Source organism: Dromaius novaehollandiae, chromosome W (assembly GCF_036370855.1).
Source record: "Dromaius novaehollandiae isolate bDroNov1 chromosome W, bDroNov1.hap1, whole genome shotgun sequence".
Taxonomy (NCBI): Eukaryota; Metazoa; Chordata; class Aves; order Casuariiformes; family Dromaiidae; genus Dromaius; species Dromaius novaehollandiae.
Genome location: NC_088130.1, coordinates 57957434 through 57975575, shown reverse-complemented (window position 1 = coordinate 57975575; position 18142 = coordinate 57957434). Strand labels below are relative to the sequence as shown.

At 38.7% G+C, this 18142-nt stretch overlaps 1 protein-coding gene across 2 annotated transcripts; it reads right to left on the bottom strand.

Annotated features, from left to right (window-relative positions):
• Positions 1 to 43: 43 nt before the first annotated feature.
• Positions 44 to 18111, bottom strand: LOC112982182 (alpha-methylacyl-CoA racemase). Of its 2 annotated transcripts, none has more exons than XM_026098378.2 (5): positions 17735 to 18111; positions 16473 to 16616; positions 13425 to 13585; positions 8686 to 8872; positions 44 to 872 (listed from the first exon to the last, which is right to left on the bottom strand). In XM_026098378.2, exons 1-5 carry the CDS (start codon positions 17982 to 17984, stop codon positions 463 to 465), a joined length of 1152 nt encoding a protein of 383 aa, XP_025954163.2. In that variant the 5' UTR covers positions 17985 to 18111; the 3' UTR covers positions 44 to 462. The 2 variants fall into 2 exon arrangements, with proteins under 2 accessions (XP_025954163.2, XP_025954164.1); XM_026098379.2 differs by lacking the exon at positions 17735 to 18111 and adding an exon at positions 17244 to 17549.
• Positions 18112 to 18142: the final 31 nt, after the last annotated feature.

The window sequence follows — 18142 nt, the reverse complement described above, 5'->3', positions numbered from 1 at the left end:
GAGATAAAAATCCCTTCAAATCTATGAGTAAACAACACAATCACCCATTTATGAAGCATATATTTTATGAAAAGTACTACCTTCAGGTAATTACAAAATATATTACAAAGCAACACTGTAACTAAGAATTAAAAGAAACAAACATTTCACAGTATATGCTATTTAAAGAAACATTATGAGGATTTACATCTGCTTAGTAAAATAAACAGTGTAGATCTTCACGACACAATTTCAGTAACGTTCTAGACTTATTAGGAACACAGTTTGTGTACTCCAGCGCAAGCCACCCAGGTATACAGGTACTTCACCCCCACTGCTTTCAATTAAATTTAAACTTCATTCATTTAAAACATTCATTTAAAAGCAATACCATACAAACATTTATTTGTCATATAATTCAATTTTAATGCATAAAATCTTACTGCATCAGCCTGAAATTCTTCTGATTTGCATAGTTAGAGATTATAAATTAGCTTTTGGTTTACTGAATTCTATTACTTTATCAGAATGAAGTTTAGCAATCTCTTGCTTAGTAAATCCGTATTCTAGAAGTATCTCTTCCGTGTGTTCTCCTATAAAGGGATCTCTTTTAAAAGATGGAACAGCAGGGGTGCGTGAAAGAAGAGGAGCAGGTCTAGGACTTATCTCTTCCTGATCGTTTTTGATAAAAGAACCTCTTTGTTTGTTATGCTGATGCGAGGCAGCATCATCAACAGATAAAACGGGGGTCACACAGGCATCAGTGCCATCAAATATGCTGCACCATTCAGTTTGTGTCTTCTGTGCAAATATGGATGCAAACATTTTCTTCATTTTGGGCCAGTCAGAGAAACTCAACTGACTAGGAAGTTTATTTGAATCTAGCCCAAGACCTGAAAAGAGAAAAGCAAAATTTAACAATAGCATAGCTTAGATAAACTAAAGAGCTGCCCATAACTAAATGTATTTCTCGAGAAACTAGTATTTTGCAGGCAGCCCAACGCCGCACAACACACTAAGAGTCACTTCAAACTTCATTAGGATATCTATGATTTGGGGAGAAGCAGGGAGAGACTAGAAGAATGTCATGCTCTATCATGTGCTCTTAAACTAAACTGCATCAGCTGTGGCCTTTTAACTAAGTATATATAATAAACACTTGCTCACATAAATGTCTTATAAGAGCAGCAGCTGCCTAGAAAGAACATTTTGTCCTGGGAACATTTTCCCTAATAGGTATTGTGCTATCTATCTGGCAGGAGCAACACACTTAGCACCAGCTGCTGCAACCATCCATTGAACAGGTCCAGGGCTACTGCAATATACTTACGTCACAGAAGTCAGTAAATCTGCCTTACTTCAGACATTCAGCAAGCTACAGGATTTGGAGCCCAATGCAATCAGGTATTTCCATGCTAGAGAGGAGAAGACAGTGTGGACATACCCAGGCCAGATGTGAATGAGGTAGCGGGGCTGCAGCTGCCTGTGGGGCCAAGTCCTGCCAGAGACTGCTGCTCTCACCTCGCAGCACACTGCCTGGCTCAAACTCTCCTCCTGCTCCTCTTTGAGACCACTGAACTCCTCCAATCTCCTACCTTAATTTCTCCTATGTTTGGAAATAGACCTGCTCTTTTACAGTCTTCAGCTCCCTTTGCCAGGGACTATTTTGGCACTCTGTCCATGACCTCCACCATGCATAAACATTTGCTTAGTTGCCTACTCAGGAAGTGCAGGCTTGGAAAAATGCATGCCTTGTAGGTCCCACAACAACGCCAGCCAGCTATCTAGGAGATGGTAACAATTCCGGACCCTACCACAGGCATATAGGAGATGCAAGAGTTGTTAACATTTCTTGTAAGGTTTACCTCAAAAAGGAGGTAAGGAACAAAAAAGAAAAAAGGCAATTAAATCCCATTTTCAAAACAGAGGTAGTACACACAAGGGTACAGAGTCCATAATATCAAACAGAACTCATAAGTGGTATAAGGAAGGCTGTCCAAATGGTCACAACTACAGCAGCTTGAAAGAAGCAGGAAAAAAAAATTAGAAAAAGCAGGGATAGAAAACATGTAGATTTGAGAAATTAAGAAGGGCTTGAGAATAGCTATCACCATAATGCTTTACAAACCAATATAAAACTGGAACTTTTTAGAAAACAACAGCTCTGTGCAAAACGCACAGAAAACGTGGAGCTCTGCAAACATTTAACTTTGAACCTTTTTTCTTGTATCTGTTGCTATGACTGCTATCAGACTGATGACTGGACTTCCAGTTTTTATAACAGGCTTGCCTACCAGATGCCTGTTTGCATGTAGAATTGACACAGAACTCCTCTCATCTTCAGTTATACATAGGCAGAAAAAGCTTTCTGTATCTTATGCTATTTCCACAGTTTCCTCATCACTGAAAGGGGCAGAAACATAACTACTAAACATACAGGGAAGAAGAAAGTAAGATAATGCCCTTTCTTCTGCTCTTTAAGTTCATTCTTTTGCAGATAATCTCTACTGCGTGTCCTTCTTGGGGCTCAGTCTCCCCCAAATTATGAAGTTACCATAATACTTAATGGGTTTCACTGTTGTTCAGTGAGACTCTAAATAGTGTGTTTTAAAACGAATATACTCTTAAATCTTACTTTGGTACCGCAAAGAAAAACACACAGAAATTGCCAGTCTTCAGACTCAGAAATACAGCCATACAATAGTTCATATTTAGAAGAAAATCAACACAGCCAAAGGCAGAATAAACAGTTTCATATCTTATTAGAAGTTCCTAAAGATATCAAATTAAGTATCACTAAAAGGTAAGCATTATTCCTTAGTTACCAAGTACATGTACCTGAAATCTCTAAACTTAAAATCTACTCTTCATAGCAATTCTTCTCATCTTAAGTAACAATCAATTGAAGATTACTCATATGGGTTCAGCATTCGTAATTAAATTGAAGCTACTGATGTTCACAAAATGAATTTGATTAAATCTTCACTCAAAATATATTATTAAAGATGAATAGTGCTAGATAGTCTACTTGGGAATTGGGAGGTGAGACAAAATTACATTCCACAACAAGTAAAGCTAAGTAGCAACATACTATCTGTGATTCTGTCTCAATGCATGAAATCATACCAATTGGAAACACTGGTTTGATAAGTATTGATTTGCTTATTAATTAATTATGTTTTGGCTTCTCAGAATCAGACCATTATGAATATAACTCTATCATTACCGTACTACACAATTATTCTTGAAGATCATGCCAGATGGAAAATTGGCAGAATCTAACCCTACATGCTCTAGTAAAATAGAACAATATGCAGAACCTGGAATGTAATATTACATGCTCATTTTCCACTGACCACTGAAGACTTCAACTTTTAAATAGTATGAACTCACAGCATTTAAGCACTGAAGCTTCTCATTTTCCACCTTGTGCTAAACATTTGTGGTGCAGACAAACAGAATGACAGCAGGAGCAACTGAGTCAACAGGGAAACAATTACACAGCACAGAACTACTTGAGATAACCACAGAATGACATATTTCACCAATATAATCGAAAGCAAAATATCTTTTACGCAGATAATCCGGTACGGCAATCAAGACCTGTTCAGATTTTGATCTAGGAATTTTTCTTTAGAAAAGACCAACAATTTACCCCACTACAGCTTTGAAACAGTGGTTTTTGGAAAATAAAAAAGAGAAAAATTAAGTCTTGTTTGCTATAGCTATATTGAGAGATACATCTACAATTGATTTATTAATGCAACAAATTACAAATGTCTAGTCCTACAGAACTTCTCAGATGAAGTGCAGCGAAATTAGGCACCTATTTCAAGAGAGAGAAAACAATAAAATTCAAAAGATAAATCTGCAATGTTGATTTGATAAAACAGAAGTAAGCAGTTTCTCACAGTATTTCAGCTATAGTAGTTTAAAAGGATATTTAGGATCCCTAGAGGGATTTTGTTTGGGATTTTCTTCTTCTAACCTGCTGATTTTCTTTTCCAAGCTATATGCTCACAGCACAGTAATTTTTAAATTATGTTGCCATGACACATCAACAGAATCATCTAAGTATAGGTTTCCTTAATTTTGGCCCAAACCACAGCCAGAAAATGTATACCATTGCTCTACATAAATGCAATTCATTCTCACTCTCACAGGGAATTAAACTCTAGAATATTCCAAAGCAGCAGTGAATTTTCATTAAAGTTGCTATGTATTGCTTTTTCCTCCTTTCAATTTTTATTAAAAAAAGAAAAGAGTGATGGTTCATCAAAAGGGTGATTAGAACCAGACTGCTACCAGAGCATCACTACAAATGCATCCATAGCTGCACTCTAAGTTTGCATAGTAATTACTACAATTGTAAATGTTTTGGTGCAGCAAGAACCTGGGTCTCTGGAGTTTTAGTACAAAGTTTGAGACCTACCACGATAAATAAATTCAAATAAAATTATGTACAACTGAGGATCTCTAAACTGTAATAAGGAAACTATTCTTCCACTTTGCATATTTCCCAATAAAAAGGTTGTATGAAATACAGTACATTAATATATTTTAAATAAAATATACAGTACTTCATAATCACAAAATGGACAGCCCTGTGGAAATCCTTCATAATGATGTAAACTATGTTTTTTCAAGAACTTTCTAAATTTTTTTCCTTCCTTTTAAAAAGAAATCATACTATGTTGTAAAAGGAATATCAAATATATATTCAGAGCTTTAGTGGCTGTTTCTGCTTTTCATATCAGTGTAAGTTTATACTAAGTTCATCTTATGTAACCAAGTTTACACCTTTACTTTCTCCCCGATATGTGAAAATACCAAGTTCTGCATGTTTCCCTTAGCCCGGCCACAGTAATAACTACACACATATTGCTAAAAATCAAGATAAACTTGCAGAAGCAATTTACAACTCAGCTGGAAGACATTCTGTCTCTTTTTATCAAAATATTGAGACTTAGCCTTAGTAACACATATTTCTTCCATCAGATTTCTCATAAGATGCAAGTTGGCTGTCTTTACTAGTAACAAAATTAATGTAAGCAAGAAGATTACAGCATGTTTGTGAACAGCAAATAGTCTATAATGAGCCCAGAATATAATTTCTAATAGCGCAGCTTTTATGGCCATTTACCTTATCTATTTTGTATAGCTCCAGTTTTTCTCATAACCAAGTTTTTAAAAACTCATGAATTTGTGGTAAGTGGAAATTTCACTTTCCCTAGCGAGCACGATCCCTAAAGCCAACAGTTTTCTCAAAATTAAGATGCAGTATTTTCTTAAACTTAACGCTTTTGGCTCTATAGTCCCCTTAAGAACTTTCCTCTCTCTTTTATTACCTGCACTCTCATCTAGCACTGGGTTCCTAATTCTACAGGGAGACACTAAAGGCAAGAACATGCAAAATGAAATCAGTTTCACTTCTGCTAATCAGAGTTTCGTGGGCAGCTACATCCAGTTCAGAAATCATGGTCCTTTTTCACATTTGCAGTCTTTAAAACTCTGTCCATTACTTCTGCAACACCCACATCCTTGTGTTCTCATTATGCAGGAGTGGCAGAAGTAACATATTCTCTGAATATGAACAGATGGACATAAAGTGGCTTCTGAATATATTTTATCTGGAACAGCACCAAATTGTTCACCAACAGAATTGACCAGAAGTATGGAAAAAAAGAATGAAATGAAATCATGGAAATTGTAGCTGGAACACAGCATTTTAAAACTACTTCAAAGCAGGGAATTAATGCCTTGAACAGAGCACCCGGTCTAAGTCAAAGTTCCTTGGGTTTGTGGAATAGCAGTACGGTTCTCACAAGCTGCTTTTTCTTCCGTATAACATTCAAAGGCTTAAATTCTGAACTCGATTTCTGCAATAGATATCCCTGAAAGGAAAGAGATCTCTTAGCTACAAGAAGAATCAGTTGTTCTAATTCAGTACACTGCTGCTTCAGAAGCTTACAATCAGAACTACTGAAGGGGATAATTGTTTCCTATGTGAAAATCCGAACAACTCACAACGTGCACTTAAAATACAGTGAAGAAAGACCATTTCTTTTAAATGCAGCACTGTGAAAAAAAATCTTGAGTTTATAGTCTGAAGCTTTCAATAACACTGATATAAAATAAATAAAGAAAAAATATTGACTGGAAGCAAAAATTGTGATCCAATAAAAAACCTGCTTTTTACCTTTAATTGTAAGACTGTAGTCTGCATGTTGAATTTTTGAAATATGACAGAAGCTGACAGGCACACAGCCACAACTGTGATTACACTAGCCTTTCTATATACATGCAAATACATTTGTCTTTTATTGTGCGAAAAAACATTTTTGAAACTTCAGCTGTTAAAATCAAGCCATTTCAGTGTGTTTTAAGCATAGGAAATATTTTCAAACATGAAAATAAAGTTGCCAAATGTGGGTACCCCAATATAGCCTGATGAATTCACAGCTGCTGCTCTGACTTTATGCTCCAAATTTCTGAGAAACCACCAAGAGGGAAACAGAATTTCAACACTTTCCTCAGTAAAGAGTTATCTGCATGAGACAGAGACCAGTCAGTGATTGTATTACTTTGTCTGAATACTAGATTCAACCATCCTAGGGTATCCTCCTAGACAACCTGGCTGGCTGACTGGAAAAGTCCTCAGTCTTCATACTGTGGCCGTGCAACAGTGATCAATACAGGAAGGCTGGAGCATCTGGGAAAGGTTCACTGAGGAAGAAGGGCAAAAAACCTGAGCCCAGACTCCATTACAGAATGTGTTTTCTTCCTGAATAAATAGAGATTTCATCCAACTCCTGTAGCTTAAAAGCAATTGCTATTCAACTTAATCTCCAGAGAAGCATACAATACCACAGACATGAACTTTAGGCCAACCAGATCAATATTTGAATAAGTAGCTTTGTTCTTTTTTTTTTTTTCCTTTGTATTTAATAAAGGCATTCTGTCTGAAGAAGTCGTACTGAAATTCCAAATTCCCTAATTTTCAGAGCAAGGCTTTTCATTTTACTTTGATACAGTTTTATATTTAATTATTTTTGTTCCCCAGCTCTAGTCATTGCAAGCAAAAAACTCCAGGGGATTAGATGAGAATAATATTTCAAAGAATCAGTAACTGCGGAAAAAACAACTATACTTTGTTTTTCAAAGAGTAGCTTAGATCTGGAGCCTAACAGGTATGATATTCCCAGGACAACGAGAAAGAGGAGCACCAGCTTCATCAGCCAAAAACATGGTTCTCACAAACTTGGCATCTGATCTGGGTGCACAACATCATGCTGGACATGGCAATGGGTCAGTTCATGAGGCTGCTTTGTGCATTTCATGTATCAGCATATACAAGTTTGGATATTCTCTGCAGCAGTGAAAATTCTCTGCAATAAATAGTCCTTTATGGCCATTTATAGAAGCAGCCATGTACAGCCACAAATGGTCAAGGACTTTCTTTGGGAGCACAGAGCCTGCAAGAGAGCAATGTCAAAAAGAACAGAAGACGTCCTCCCTCTTTAGGACTGTGCCCACCAAAGGCACGTCTCACCTTGACTGTGTTCCTGAATTTCAAAAAATCCTGGAAATGCAAGCCCTGGCACTGACTATGCTCTTGTTAGCACAACGGAGCTGACAGGGGCTCAGCTGACTGACAGTGGCTCAGCTGACTGACAGTACCTGCCTGTGAGAAGGCATCCAACCTGCAATTCAAGTAATAATCTGTGGGGAGATGCTGAGCAAGAGTCAAGAGCTGCTTCACTGCCACCTTCGCCCAGCCAAGAGTTACCACATTAAGTCATTTACATATCAAAGTGATCACATAATACAGTCTAGGAACACCCACTGTAGATATCTCCTATGTGGATTTCGTCCTACTCATTAACGAGAACTAAAATCAGGTTAAAAGGGATTTCTTACATTGTTCATATCCTAAGTACTAAGAATAGAAAATAAATCCCAAATTCTTTGTGGATTTTTTAAACTTTCATAAATTCAGTGTGGAAAGCATAGCCATTTATCAAGGGGGCATAACAGAGGAAATCTATTTTTAAATGAACTAACCAATAAGAAGCTAAGAGCACACCTGATCTAAAGCTGAAACTACGCAATTGGTTCAAAGGTAAAGGGGCACCTGCAAATTTTAGTGTTAACATCACAAAATAATGACTTTGCATGACCCAATCTAATTTTTTAAGACATATAAATTACATTCATAAACATACTTTAAAACTCTTTAGTCAAATATAAAAGTCAGAGCCATGGCTGTACTCTAAGAGCATCCTGAAGTTCTGTGGTGAAATTTAATTTATAAAACTGACTTTTGTTTTATAAAAGGTCATAGTTATCAAAAAATACTATGGGATATTTCCACTGAACATTCATTTTTAAAATGATATAAAAGTTTTTTTTAAAAATTGTATAGCAAAAATATCTGAAACTGGTTTCCGATATAGTTGTACAGTGCTTCAGCCACATCACTGACTAGCAATACCATGACTTCAGAAGAAAAGGGATGAAAAAGAAAGAAATCAAGACAAAAGAAGGAAGTCAACTGAAAAGCTACAATACTACCCAACTGTTTTCAAAAGGGTTTGGCTTTTATAAAGATATAAATATAACCAATATCATGAATCAAAGTTTAGTTAAAAAGAATTTATTCAATCATGCTTTGCAGATGCGAAACAACTGCTCCAAGCTACTTACCCTTTATTAACTGTTCGTAGAACTGAGGCTCAATGGCACCAACAGCCATATATTTTCCATCGGAGGTCTTGTAGGTTTCATAAAAAGGAGCACCACTATCTAGTAAGTTCTCACCTCGGGGTCTGTTCCAAAGACCTAAATTTTGTGATTTCCACAGAAAAGAACTCAGGTATGCTGCTCCTTCTACCTTCAAGATACACAAAAAAACAACAGCTTCAATAAATTAGCTGACATATTGCTTTAATTTGACATGAAACAAGACTGCAAAAACTCACTAGCAAGTCTGCCCTGGGTTAAGATTTTTAACCACAAAATTTCCGTTAAGCAGTTTTGTTTCTTATACTTGTGAAGTACAGTTTATATTGCATATGTGAAACTTTCTAGTGTTAAAGAATAACAAGGAGCCTAAGTGTAATAATACAGCTTCAGTTTCCTAGTTTAGCAACTTCATAACCACTAGTTGTTCACATAGAGGTTCACATTTTAGGTGATGGGACAAGCTTCCTTGCTCTCTAGGACACTGAGTATCTGTCAGCCTTCAAGCTTTCTGTCTGTAGAAACCAGGATGCCTATACCAGTCTCGTAATTACCAATTTATAGGTCAACAGTAAGTTGTCTTGAACTTACCTGAGTATAAGACAACTGCTATTTTTAGAAGCAGAAAACAGGAAGGAAAGCAGAAGTTAAAGCTCTCTTTCATACCATGCGAATGGGGAAGCTCATCTGGATCACTAAGTTAGAACAAAAAAAATACTTTCCCACTCTTACCACTGGCAAGTACTTAGAAATTATCTTCTCAGGAAAACTGGGAGTAATTGTCCAAATGTGGCAGTAGCTATCATTTTGGTTCATGTATTTTCAGCTGTGTAAAATTAATCTGACATTGTCTGTAGAGCAAAGCATGGAGATTGTACCAAAATATAAAGCTGCTAAATTTTAAAGTAGAAATACCTATTAGTTTCTACCTTTCTAAGCATGAATTTAAAAAGATGTAAATCTCAAGTATGCAGAGTCATGAAGGTTTCTTCATTTAAAGTATATTGTTTGTCTTCTTCCTCCCAAGTTCTTGCCACAAAGACAGGAATACTTTTGCCCTAAGTCATATGTTGAAGTCAATTAAGGTACTTTCCTGTGAGAGAATATTACATACCTTCATCTGCATGTTTGCAAAATGACTGCAAGACTATCAAATCACTGTTTGCTTTACTAATGATCTTATCTTGCACTGCTCACATTACCAAAGAATTACATGAAAGACATCAGAAGTAAAGGTAACAATAGGTGGGATAATATTCAGAATAAGCTCTAACTGCAAATTAGACTTCTGTGTCTAAACTTGTCAGAACTCTGAGGAGTACCCTACCTACCCTGCTACCTGCCCTGGAGACAACTACAGTAAAATAGCATCTCTTTTTGACTGGACCTCAGAAGTATCCCAGGCTCGGCAACTGGACAGCTAGCATGTGCCCAAGCCCCTTCATGATTCAGAGACAAGTAAAAAGGTGTTTAAGCTCTGCCCTGAACTCCCAAAGGCAGGCTCAGATGACTCCACACGCACCACTGTGATCACTTTCCTCTTTAGCTCAATTGCACAACGATTACAGCAATACCGGCTATGCATTTTGCTTAAGGACTCCCTAATGCTAGAAGTGCCAGGAGCCTCTGAAGCAGGGATGGGTGATCCAAAGCAGCATGCAGCTGGGTGACCTCTACGCACGCCGTGAGTCTTCTGTTCCTGCCGCAGAGTGAAACAGCGCAGAGAAAATGACTGAGAACAAACCCACTGCAATCTAACCTCTAGTCTTGTGACTGAGGAGCTCTTCTAGGATGTGGGAGCTTTGGTTTTTTAATACCTCCAGGCTGAGAAAAACCCAGATCTCCAGTTTTCTGTCCGACAGTGAAATGCTCTCACTATGAGGCTATTATGAAGCAGTGGTCACCACCACCATCTTCTCCTGTGGCTCTTTTCACAAGGAGTAAGTCATGCTTGGTCAGATGCCTACTGTCAGCGGAAGGCTCAGTGTCTGAATTTTGAGTGAATCTAAGGAGCTGCCCTTACTCACGTGCCTGCACGTGATGGTGGTGTGGGAGCACAGACGCACCCCTGCGCTGACTGTATCCTACCACAGTTTTCACAGGAAGCACCCTACTCAGCATGCAGGAGCAATCAGATGCATACAATTCCTGCGATTAGAGGAGACAGCAACTAATGTGAATTGGTTCAGACCAGACATTTAATTCTCCCGAGCTAAAACGCAGGACCCACTGTCTACTATTTACACAGCATGACTATTATGCTGGACAAATGTGAAGAGTGATGCAAATCTAGCCCTTGACTTGATCGCCTCTTTACTTTCTTTTTGTATTAGTTTAGCTTTGCTAACTAGAGGAGCTCCTCATATGTACATTACAATAAAAAAAAATAGTAGTTCAGTACAACACTTCTTTGTCTATGAAAAAAGATGAAAATTTATTAAAAGTAATCCCGGGGACACAAAGCAGCTAAAGAAAGAAATCCATTTTCTCTCTTTTACCATAGAAAATTCCCCCATGTATCCTTAGCATATTCAGATTGCCCAAACTATTCAGCAACATAAGTAATATGCCTACAAAATAAAACTTTAAAATGAAATGACAGCTCAAATATTTTAATGCTGCATTACTGTATTAAAAAAAAAAAACACTATGTCCACAAATCAAATTTAGAAATAGAAAGAGACTCAACCATCCCAGTTTATTTAACTGCTTTTGCTGTGGATGACATATGCATGTCTTTCATCAACTGTCTCAGAAAGTTTGTGTAAGTGAAAGGAACGTAAAGAAATGTTAAATCCGGTGCCACTGGACAAGCATTTCAGAGGTTGCCTGGAATATCAGTAGGGAATTGTAAATTCCACAACTAATAATGAGACAAGAAAAAAATTGGGGGAGAGAGACATTTTCGGGGTATTAAAAAAAACAAAAAAAACAAAGAAAAACACACACACACCACACACATTCCTTTCCCCACTAGCCAGAGATCTCATTTGGACGTTTGTTGGACTTGCACTCATTCTTCTTGTAACAAATTTGTTCAATGACTTAAAGCACAGACAGAGAAGATAATACTCCCAACCATAAGAAACAGCCTTTTACATATTCAAAAACTTATCTCTTCACAGTTTGCACTTTACAAATATGTAAACACCTTCAATCTTCACCATAGGTCATGGTTTTTAGACCCACAGTCATTTTTGCTATGTTCTTTGGGCCTCCTCCAACTGTGATTTTTTTTTTTGAAAGATGATGGTCAGCGTTAGACACAATATTTTCCTGAGGCCTTACACATGCTGAACAGATGAACCGATTAGAAGAATTACTTCAGAAACATTGCTGGTTATAATTCCTGCTTATACATCCTATTACAGTGTTTGTGTGTTTCACAACAGCGTGGTACTGTTGAGTCATGTTCAGCTTGTGACTACAATAAACCCCCAGGATTGTATTTTAGCCAATTGTTCTCATACTGTATTTGTGCAGCTAATTGTTTCTGCCTAAGAGGAGTACTGAGCAGTGGTCTCCCTGAATTTCAGCCAACATTTTCACGTCATTTCTCCAATTTGTAGAGGCCCTTATTCATTATTTGTAAAGGTCTGTTATTCAGGTTATCAGAGAAAACACTGAAAGAAGAAAAGACACCCTGTGGAACTCCACTTACTAATTTTTTCCATTTTGATAACTGACCATTAATAACTACTCCCTGAGTAAAAAGATTAGACCAGTTTTGCACTCATCCCATGCAATTTTCATCTAGACCATAATTCCATGGCCTGCTTTTGAGAATGTCCTGTGTATCTGTCAAAAAACTACTAAAGTCAAGACAAATAACATCTGTTGCTATTCCCCTAGCCTCAAGACCTCTTATGATGAAGGGATTTCTTAAAATTTATATTTAGAGTCCAAATGATAGCCTTCATTGTATTACAGTATCTCTGGAGAGGTCAAATTTTAATTGCAGTGTTCTTTTAAAAATAAAAAAATAAGAGAGTGCAAGTGAGAAAAAAATACTCGTAAATAACACTATCAATGGGTTTCAAGGATAAATGTAAATAAATATTTTTCCTCTACATACAAGTGAGTGGCCTTGCAGTGAAAAATTCCATAGCATTCATGATTAAGCTACTACAAATTTGCATGTAGCCCTTCATTTCTTCTACAATGTATTAATGCAAAGCGTTTGAAATTGCCATGGATAATTGCCAAGAAATCAATGTAATTTTTTGGGGGGGTGGGGTGGGAGCAAAAACAGCGCTTTTCAGAAGACATGACCTATCACAAAGTCATAAACAGATGTGTCTTGGATAGAGCTAACGCAATTTTTTTTTTTTTTAATCAGGATCATTGTTTTTGCTATTATGCATTATGGTTGCTGTCTATAATACATCCTATTCCCATATACCAAACTTACTCATCAAATATATACAGCTAACACTTTTTGAAGAAGGCAGACTGGTAAAAGAAAATGGGGAACGGCACTGGGAAGGAACTTGACTGTATGTACTATGCCATAAGGAAGTTACAGCAACAGTGACCTGTGAAATCTGTTTTTGGGAAAGGAATAGCCATTTTATGAAATTACTTACTTTACTTTTCCGAAGTTCCTAATATTAAACCTTACCAATAGGTCCAACATTTCCCATTTTACAGACTTAGAGTAGAAAAGAAACAGCAACCCACCCTCCCCATGAGACAAAACTTACCATACTGGCATCAACAATCTGCCCTTTGCCAGATTTGGTACGTTCATATAGGGCTATAATAATGCCCATCGCACAAATGACACCTCCACCAGCAAAATCAGCCAAAAGGTTTACAGGTGCATAAGGATTTTCATCTTTTCTACCCAGCTTTGACAGCACACCTGATAGTAGAGCAAACAAGGTAAATGTAATTATAAAATGAATTATAAATATTAGTTTCTACACTTCTACAATTAAAGTATCATTCTCTTCAATCTATGTGAGCAAACTAAGGACAAAGCAAACTTCTCCCAATACTGTTTTCTGATTCTACTCCAGCTGTGTCTTTATTCACAAAAGAATAGAATATCCAAAATCATGTTACTGAAGGTGTATCTGATTAAATAGATTAATAAAGGTGACATAGATAAAGCACTGATCATTTGGCTATATAGGAACAGTATTTCATACAAAAATACATATATGAAATAATATTATATTAACTATTTGTGCCTACTTAGAACTTCCCACATAAGAATTCAATAGGCATTATGAGCAGGAGTTAAATCTCAGAAGAACTTCAGTAGATTTTTCTTCTTTGAATCTTTCAAGATAAAAAAAAAAAGCAGATCTGCAGCCTTCTGTGCACATAACCCATGAATTAATAATCATAAAAAAGGACTTCACACCAACAACCCTACTTCAGTCCTACCCTCTCTCTTCAAGTATCTTTGAAAATAAGGTTGTATACATGAGGAATGGGTGAATAATACAGAAAGGTTACCTCCTTTTGCATGTAACATAGATGCAGTGAAGCTGTGTCTGCCAGAAACCATGCAGAAAAGAAACAGAGCCAAGACCTGGCCACTGACATTATTTCAGAGACAGCTTTGAATCTGCTAACATTTCTTTGCCATCTTGAACAGCCTTTTCACTATCACTTCACTCTTTGTGGTTCCTTCATAACAATTCCCTTCGCAGAAGTAAGAAACTTTCCAGTAAGGTCATGTCTCAGCTACGCTTATAGCCTAAGGTCTGAGACTTGTAGCATACATGGCCACAATTTCCTGAAAACCGCACAATTCTGGTGCAGTGTTTAGTCAGTTAATGGTCTAATGCACTTCTTAAGTAGCTGAGTATACAGCATAAAAAAGCTTGCAGAACTGTAATACATGTAGAAAGCCCTGTCCATGACTAGGATTTGACTGTTAACAGTCTAACGGTTGTCACGGGCATCAAAAGATTATCATATTAACTTACATCCAGAATTCCTAATGCAAGCCATTTTTGAGTTTCAGAAAGCCAAAGCCCATCAGGAGAATACTCAAGCTGTGAGATCACCTCAATTTTGAGCACCAATACCTCCCGAATACCTTGTCCTATTTCCTTTAAATTGGCAGAAAAAACTAACTGTGTGAAATTTCAGGCAGATTTAATTTTATTGAAGGGAGAGTCCATGCGTTTAAAACCAGACTTATTTTTTACGGTGGGATGTTTGGCAAGAGAAACGCTATCAGTTAGCTAGTTAAGTAGTGCAGTGAAGGCTCTGTAACTCACTCATTTCTTTACCTGATCCTTTTTCAACCTGGAAATCTCATAGACTTTTATACTTTAAAAGTACTGATACATAATTCATATTTTTAAATTTGAAATACCAAAAAGTTTGAACTGTCTGTCTGCCTGAAATTTCCTTCTTGCAGCAGGCCTTTCTCAATTACAGTAAGATAGCACTAACCAAAACTGTACTGATTAAAAAAACTAAACAGAAGAGACCATCAACTAAGGTTGCAATGGACGACAATGCTTGAACCTTTCCCTAAGTTTGTAACAAATTAAACTATCACAATACTTTCAAATCATGCAGACACAAAGTCAAAAGTGTTTTAGACAAGGTCTCTTTTTCTCTTTTTAATACCCTGACAATCTGATGCTACGAGCGGAGACTGAATCCATCCCTGAAGGAATTTCAGCCTCCAATAAAGTGGATCCCCACAGATGGTCGTACCAGATATCCTTATCTGTAGCAGTTCTGCTGTGGCACTTTCCTGGGGCTAAAAGAAATGCACCATCCAGCGGTAAGCCATGAGGTTTTGGCCCACTTTCTCTCCATCCCCATAGGTTTGGAAAAGGGGCAGAGACAAACACATGTGGTCCAGGCAGCGTGAAGAGCAGTAAGTGGGACCATGCATGACTGCAGATTGATGGCTACCATCAGAATTGGGTAATTTTGCTATTGTTTGGTATTGCATACCTGTAAAATCATCAGTCATTGAATGAGCATACTGTCTTACAATATTCTAAGACAACGTAGCATTGCAGACAAAAACCACTTTATTTTAAATCTGCTTTCCTTTGGGATGGTATAATTGGAGAGGAATTTGCAGCAGAAAAGCACAAGAGAATGCCTTGTATGCTGTGCAGTTTTACTTTACTTCAAAGCAGCTGCTCACAATGTAGGCAAAGTAATCTGCAATCCTTCTGGGATTATGAACATAGTGCTTTTCTAGGAGAGAGGCCTCAAAGGAAAAGAAAAATACATACAGACCTCAGTTCTCTCTTTAAAGAGAAAAAAAAAAACTCTGTTCAGATAAAACAGCACAAAACGAGAAAAATACATTACAGTCTGAGAAGACACGTTGATCCAGACTAACAGCTCACTGCTGCTGCCAAAATGAACAGCCCTGCCCAGCCCGAGTTTCCTCCTCTTTCTTGTGCCGATTTTTTTTTTTAATGTTTGTCCAACCAACCTCTTAGTGAACTGCTTCAACTCAACAATCTGGCAGAAAAACATCCCCATTTTTCCTGGGTCAGTTTTTGACACGCTCAGGAGCTGAGTCAGCTCACAGGGGGGTCAAACAAGCACCAGAGCCTGGAGAGAAGGGAGCAGAGAGAAGCGCAAGGATGGAGGAGAAACCTCTCCTTCATAGCCAGTGAGGCTTTCTATCAGCTCAGCTGCTTCACCAAACTACACCTCATGTAATTTGAGCTATCTGCAAAGAATCTTTCAATAAATTCTTAAGTCCCGAATTAAGGAAAAATAAGAACTTCAACAGGAAATTTTCAGCCTACCTGATAATGCCAAATAATTGATGTCATGACCTGCAGACTTGCCATATTTTCCTGTCTGGCCAAATCCAGTGAGTCTAGCATAGATGAGTCTGGGATTCTCCTGCAAAAGAACCTCTGGACCAAGACCGAGTTTTTCCATGACACCTGAACAAAAGAAAAAAAAAGCACCAAATCCTAATTCACATTCTTTTTTCATGGGACTCAAAATTTACATGGTTCACAGTTAAAAATAAGTATAAGCTACACTGCAACAGAATTGAATTGCAATTTATGAAATAATACATTCTAATTCAGTATCCATATTAAAACGTTAAGAGCCAGAATGTTATAAATTAGCAGCATACTGTATGCATTTCGAATGCAAGCCAATTAAATGGAAATTAAGCTTTATGGTCCTTTCTCTCAGCTTTTTTTTTAATTTTTTACTTCCCCAATAGTCTGCCAGATTACTTCCATCTTTCATTAGAAGGTATTTCCTTTGCAAAACCCACGTATTCCCCCCCTCAGTAGCCCTTGTGTTCCTGTATCTTTAACTCACCGAGGCAAATAGGCCGCCTTGCAACAACTACAAAAGAACAAGTTTTCCTTTGCACAATGTAAAGAATAAGGAACTTTTAAACATCTATAAAATACAGTTTTGGTCAGCATAGTCTACAGTAATCAAGACTAACATATCGATGGTGCGTTTCTAAAACAGCGGTTTCAAAGAAGCATTCACTTTGCACACAAATCATCGATTTATCTGCTCAGGGAACCTTGGTCAGACTATACCCTGTAATCCATACGGGGGCCGCAGGGAGGCACAGGTCGGAGGAGGAGGTATCGACTCCCTTGACATGCTTCAAGGCCTGTTCTACCCCTGAACCTTTCACCGACGCTTCTTTCACAAACGGGTCCATAAGATCACTACATCTTCCAATACCTTAAAATCTTTTTCTGCTGTATTTCTTAGTAAACAGCGGTAAACTGCTAAAGAGAAAGCAGAGAAATTTGGGAACACACTTCTACCAGTTAGCAACTATTTTGAGACGCCAGGTCCACCCAGTCACCAACGAGAAAATGAAAGGGGGGAGAAAAACCTCCTGAAAAGCAGCGTTTTTGGGTTCATGACCGTGGCTTGAGACAGCAGGCGGGGACAGCCCAGGAGCCCAGCGACACAGAGCTCCGCACACGCTCAAGGACTGCCTCGCCTCCCACGCCGCGGAGGCCCAACCCCCCACTGCCCCCGGTACAGCGCGCGCCGGCACCGCCGCCCGCCTCACCGTGGCGGAAGGGCTCCACGAGCACGTCGGCCGCGCGGCAGAGCCGCCTCAGCGTCGCCGCGCCCGCCGGCCGCTTGAGGTCGAGCGCCAGCGAGCGCTTGCCGCGGCCCTGCACGTCGGCCGCCACGGCGGAGCGCGGCGCGCGGTCCACGCGCACCACGCGCGCCCCGAAGTCGGCCAGGATCATGCCGCAGAGCGGCGCCGGCGCCAGCCCCGCCAGCTCCAGCACCCGCACCCCGCTCAGCGCCATGGCGCCCGCCGCCTGCCGAGCGCCGAGACATCGATCCCTGCCTCACGCCCCCCCGCCGTTAATGGCCGCCGCGGCGGTCCGTGGAAACCCCGCCGAAGCCCGGCTGTTACGTCTTCTGCGCAGCCGCTTTTCGTGTATTTCATACAAGTTCCTCCTCC

Coding starts and splice junctions, on each gene's coding strand:
- LOC112982182 (XM_026098378.2), bottom strand. CDS start 17,984: ATGGCGCTGAGCGGGGTGCGGGTGCTGGAGCTGGCGGGGCTGGCGCCG. Junction 16,617..17,734: donor CGTGGAGCCCTTCCGCCACG/GTGAGGCGGGCG, acceptor TCTTTTGTTCAG/GTGTCATGGAAAAACTCGGT. Junction 873..8,685: donor CTACGAACAGTTAATAAAGG/GTAAGTAGCTTG, acceptor TTCTCTTTTCAG/GTCTTGGGCTAGATTCAAAT.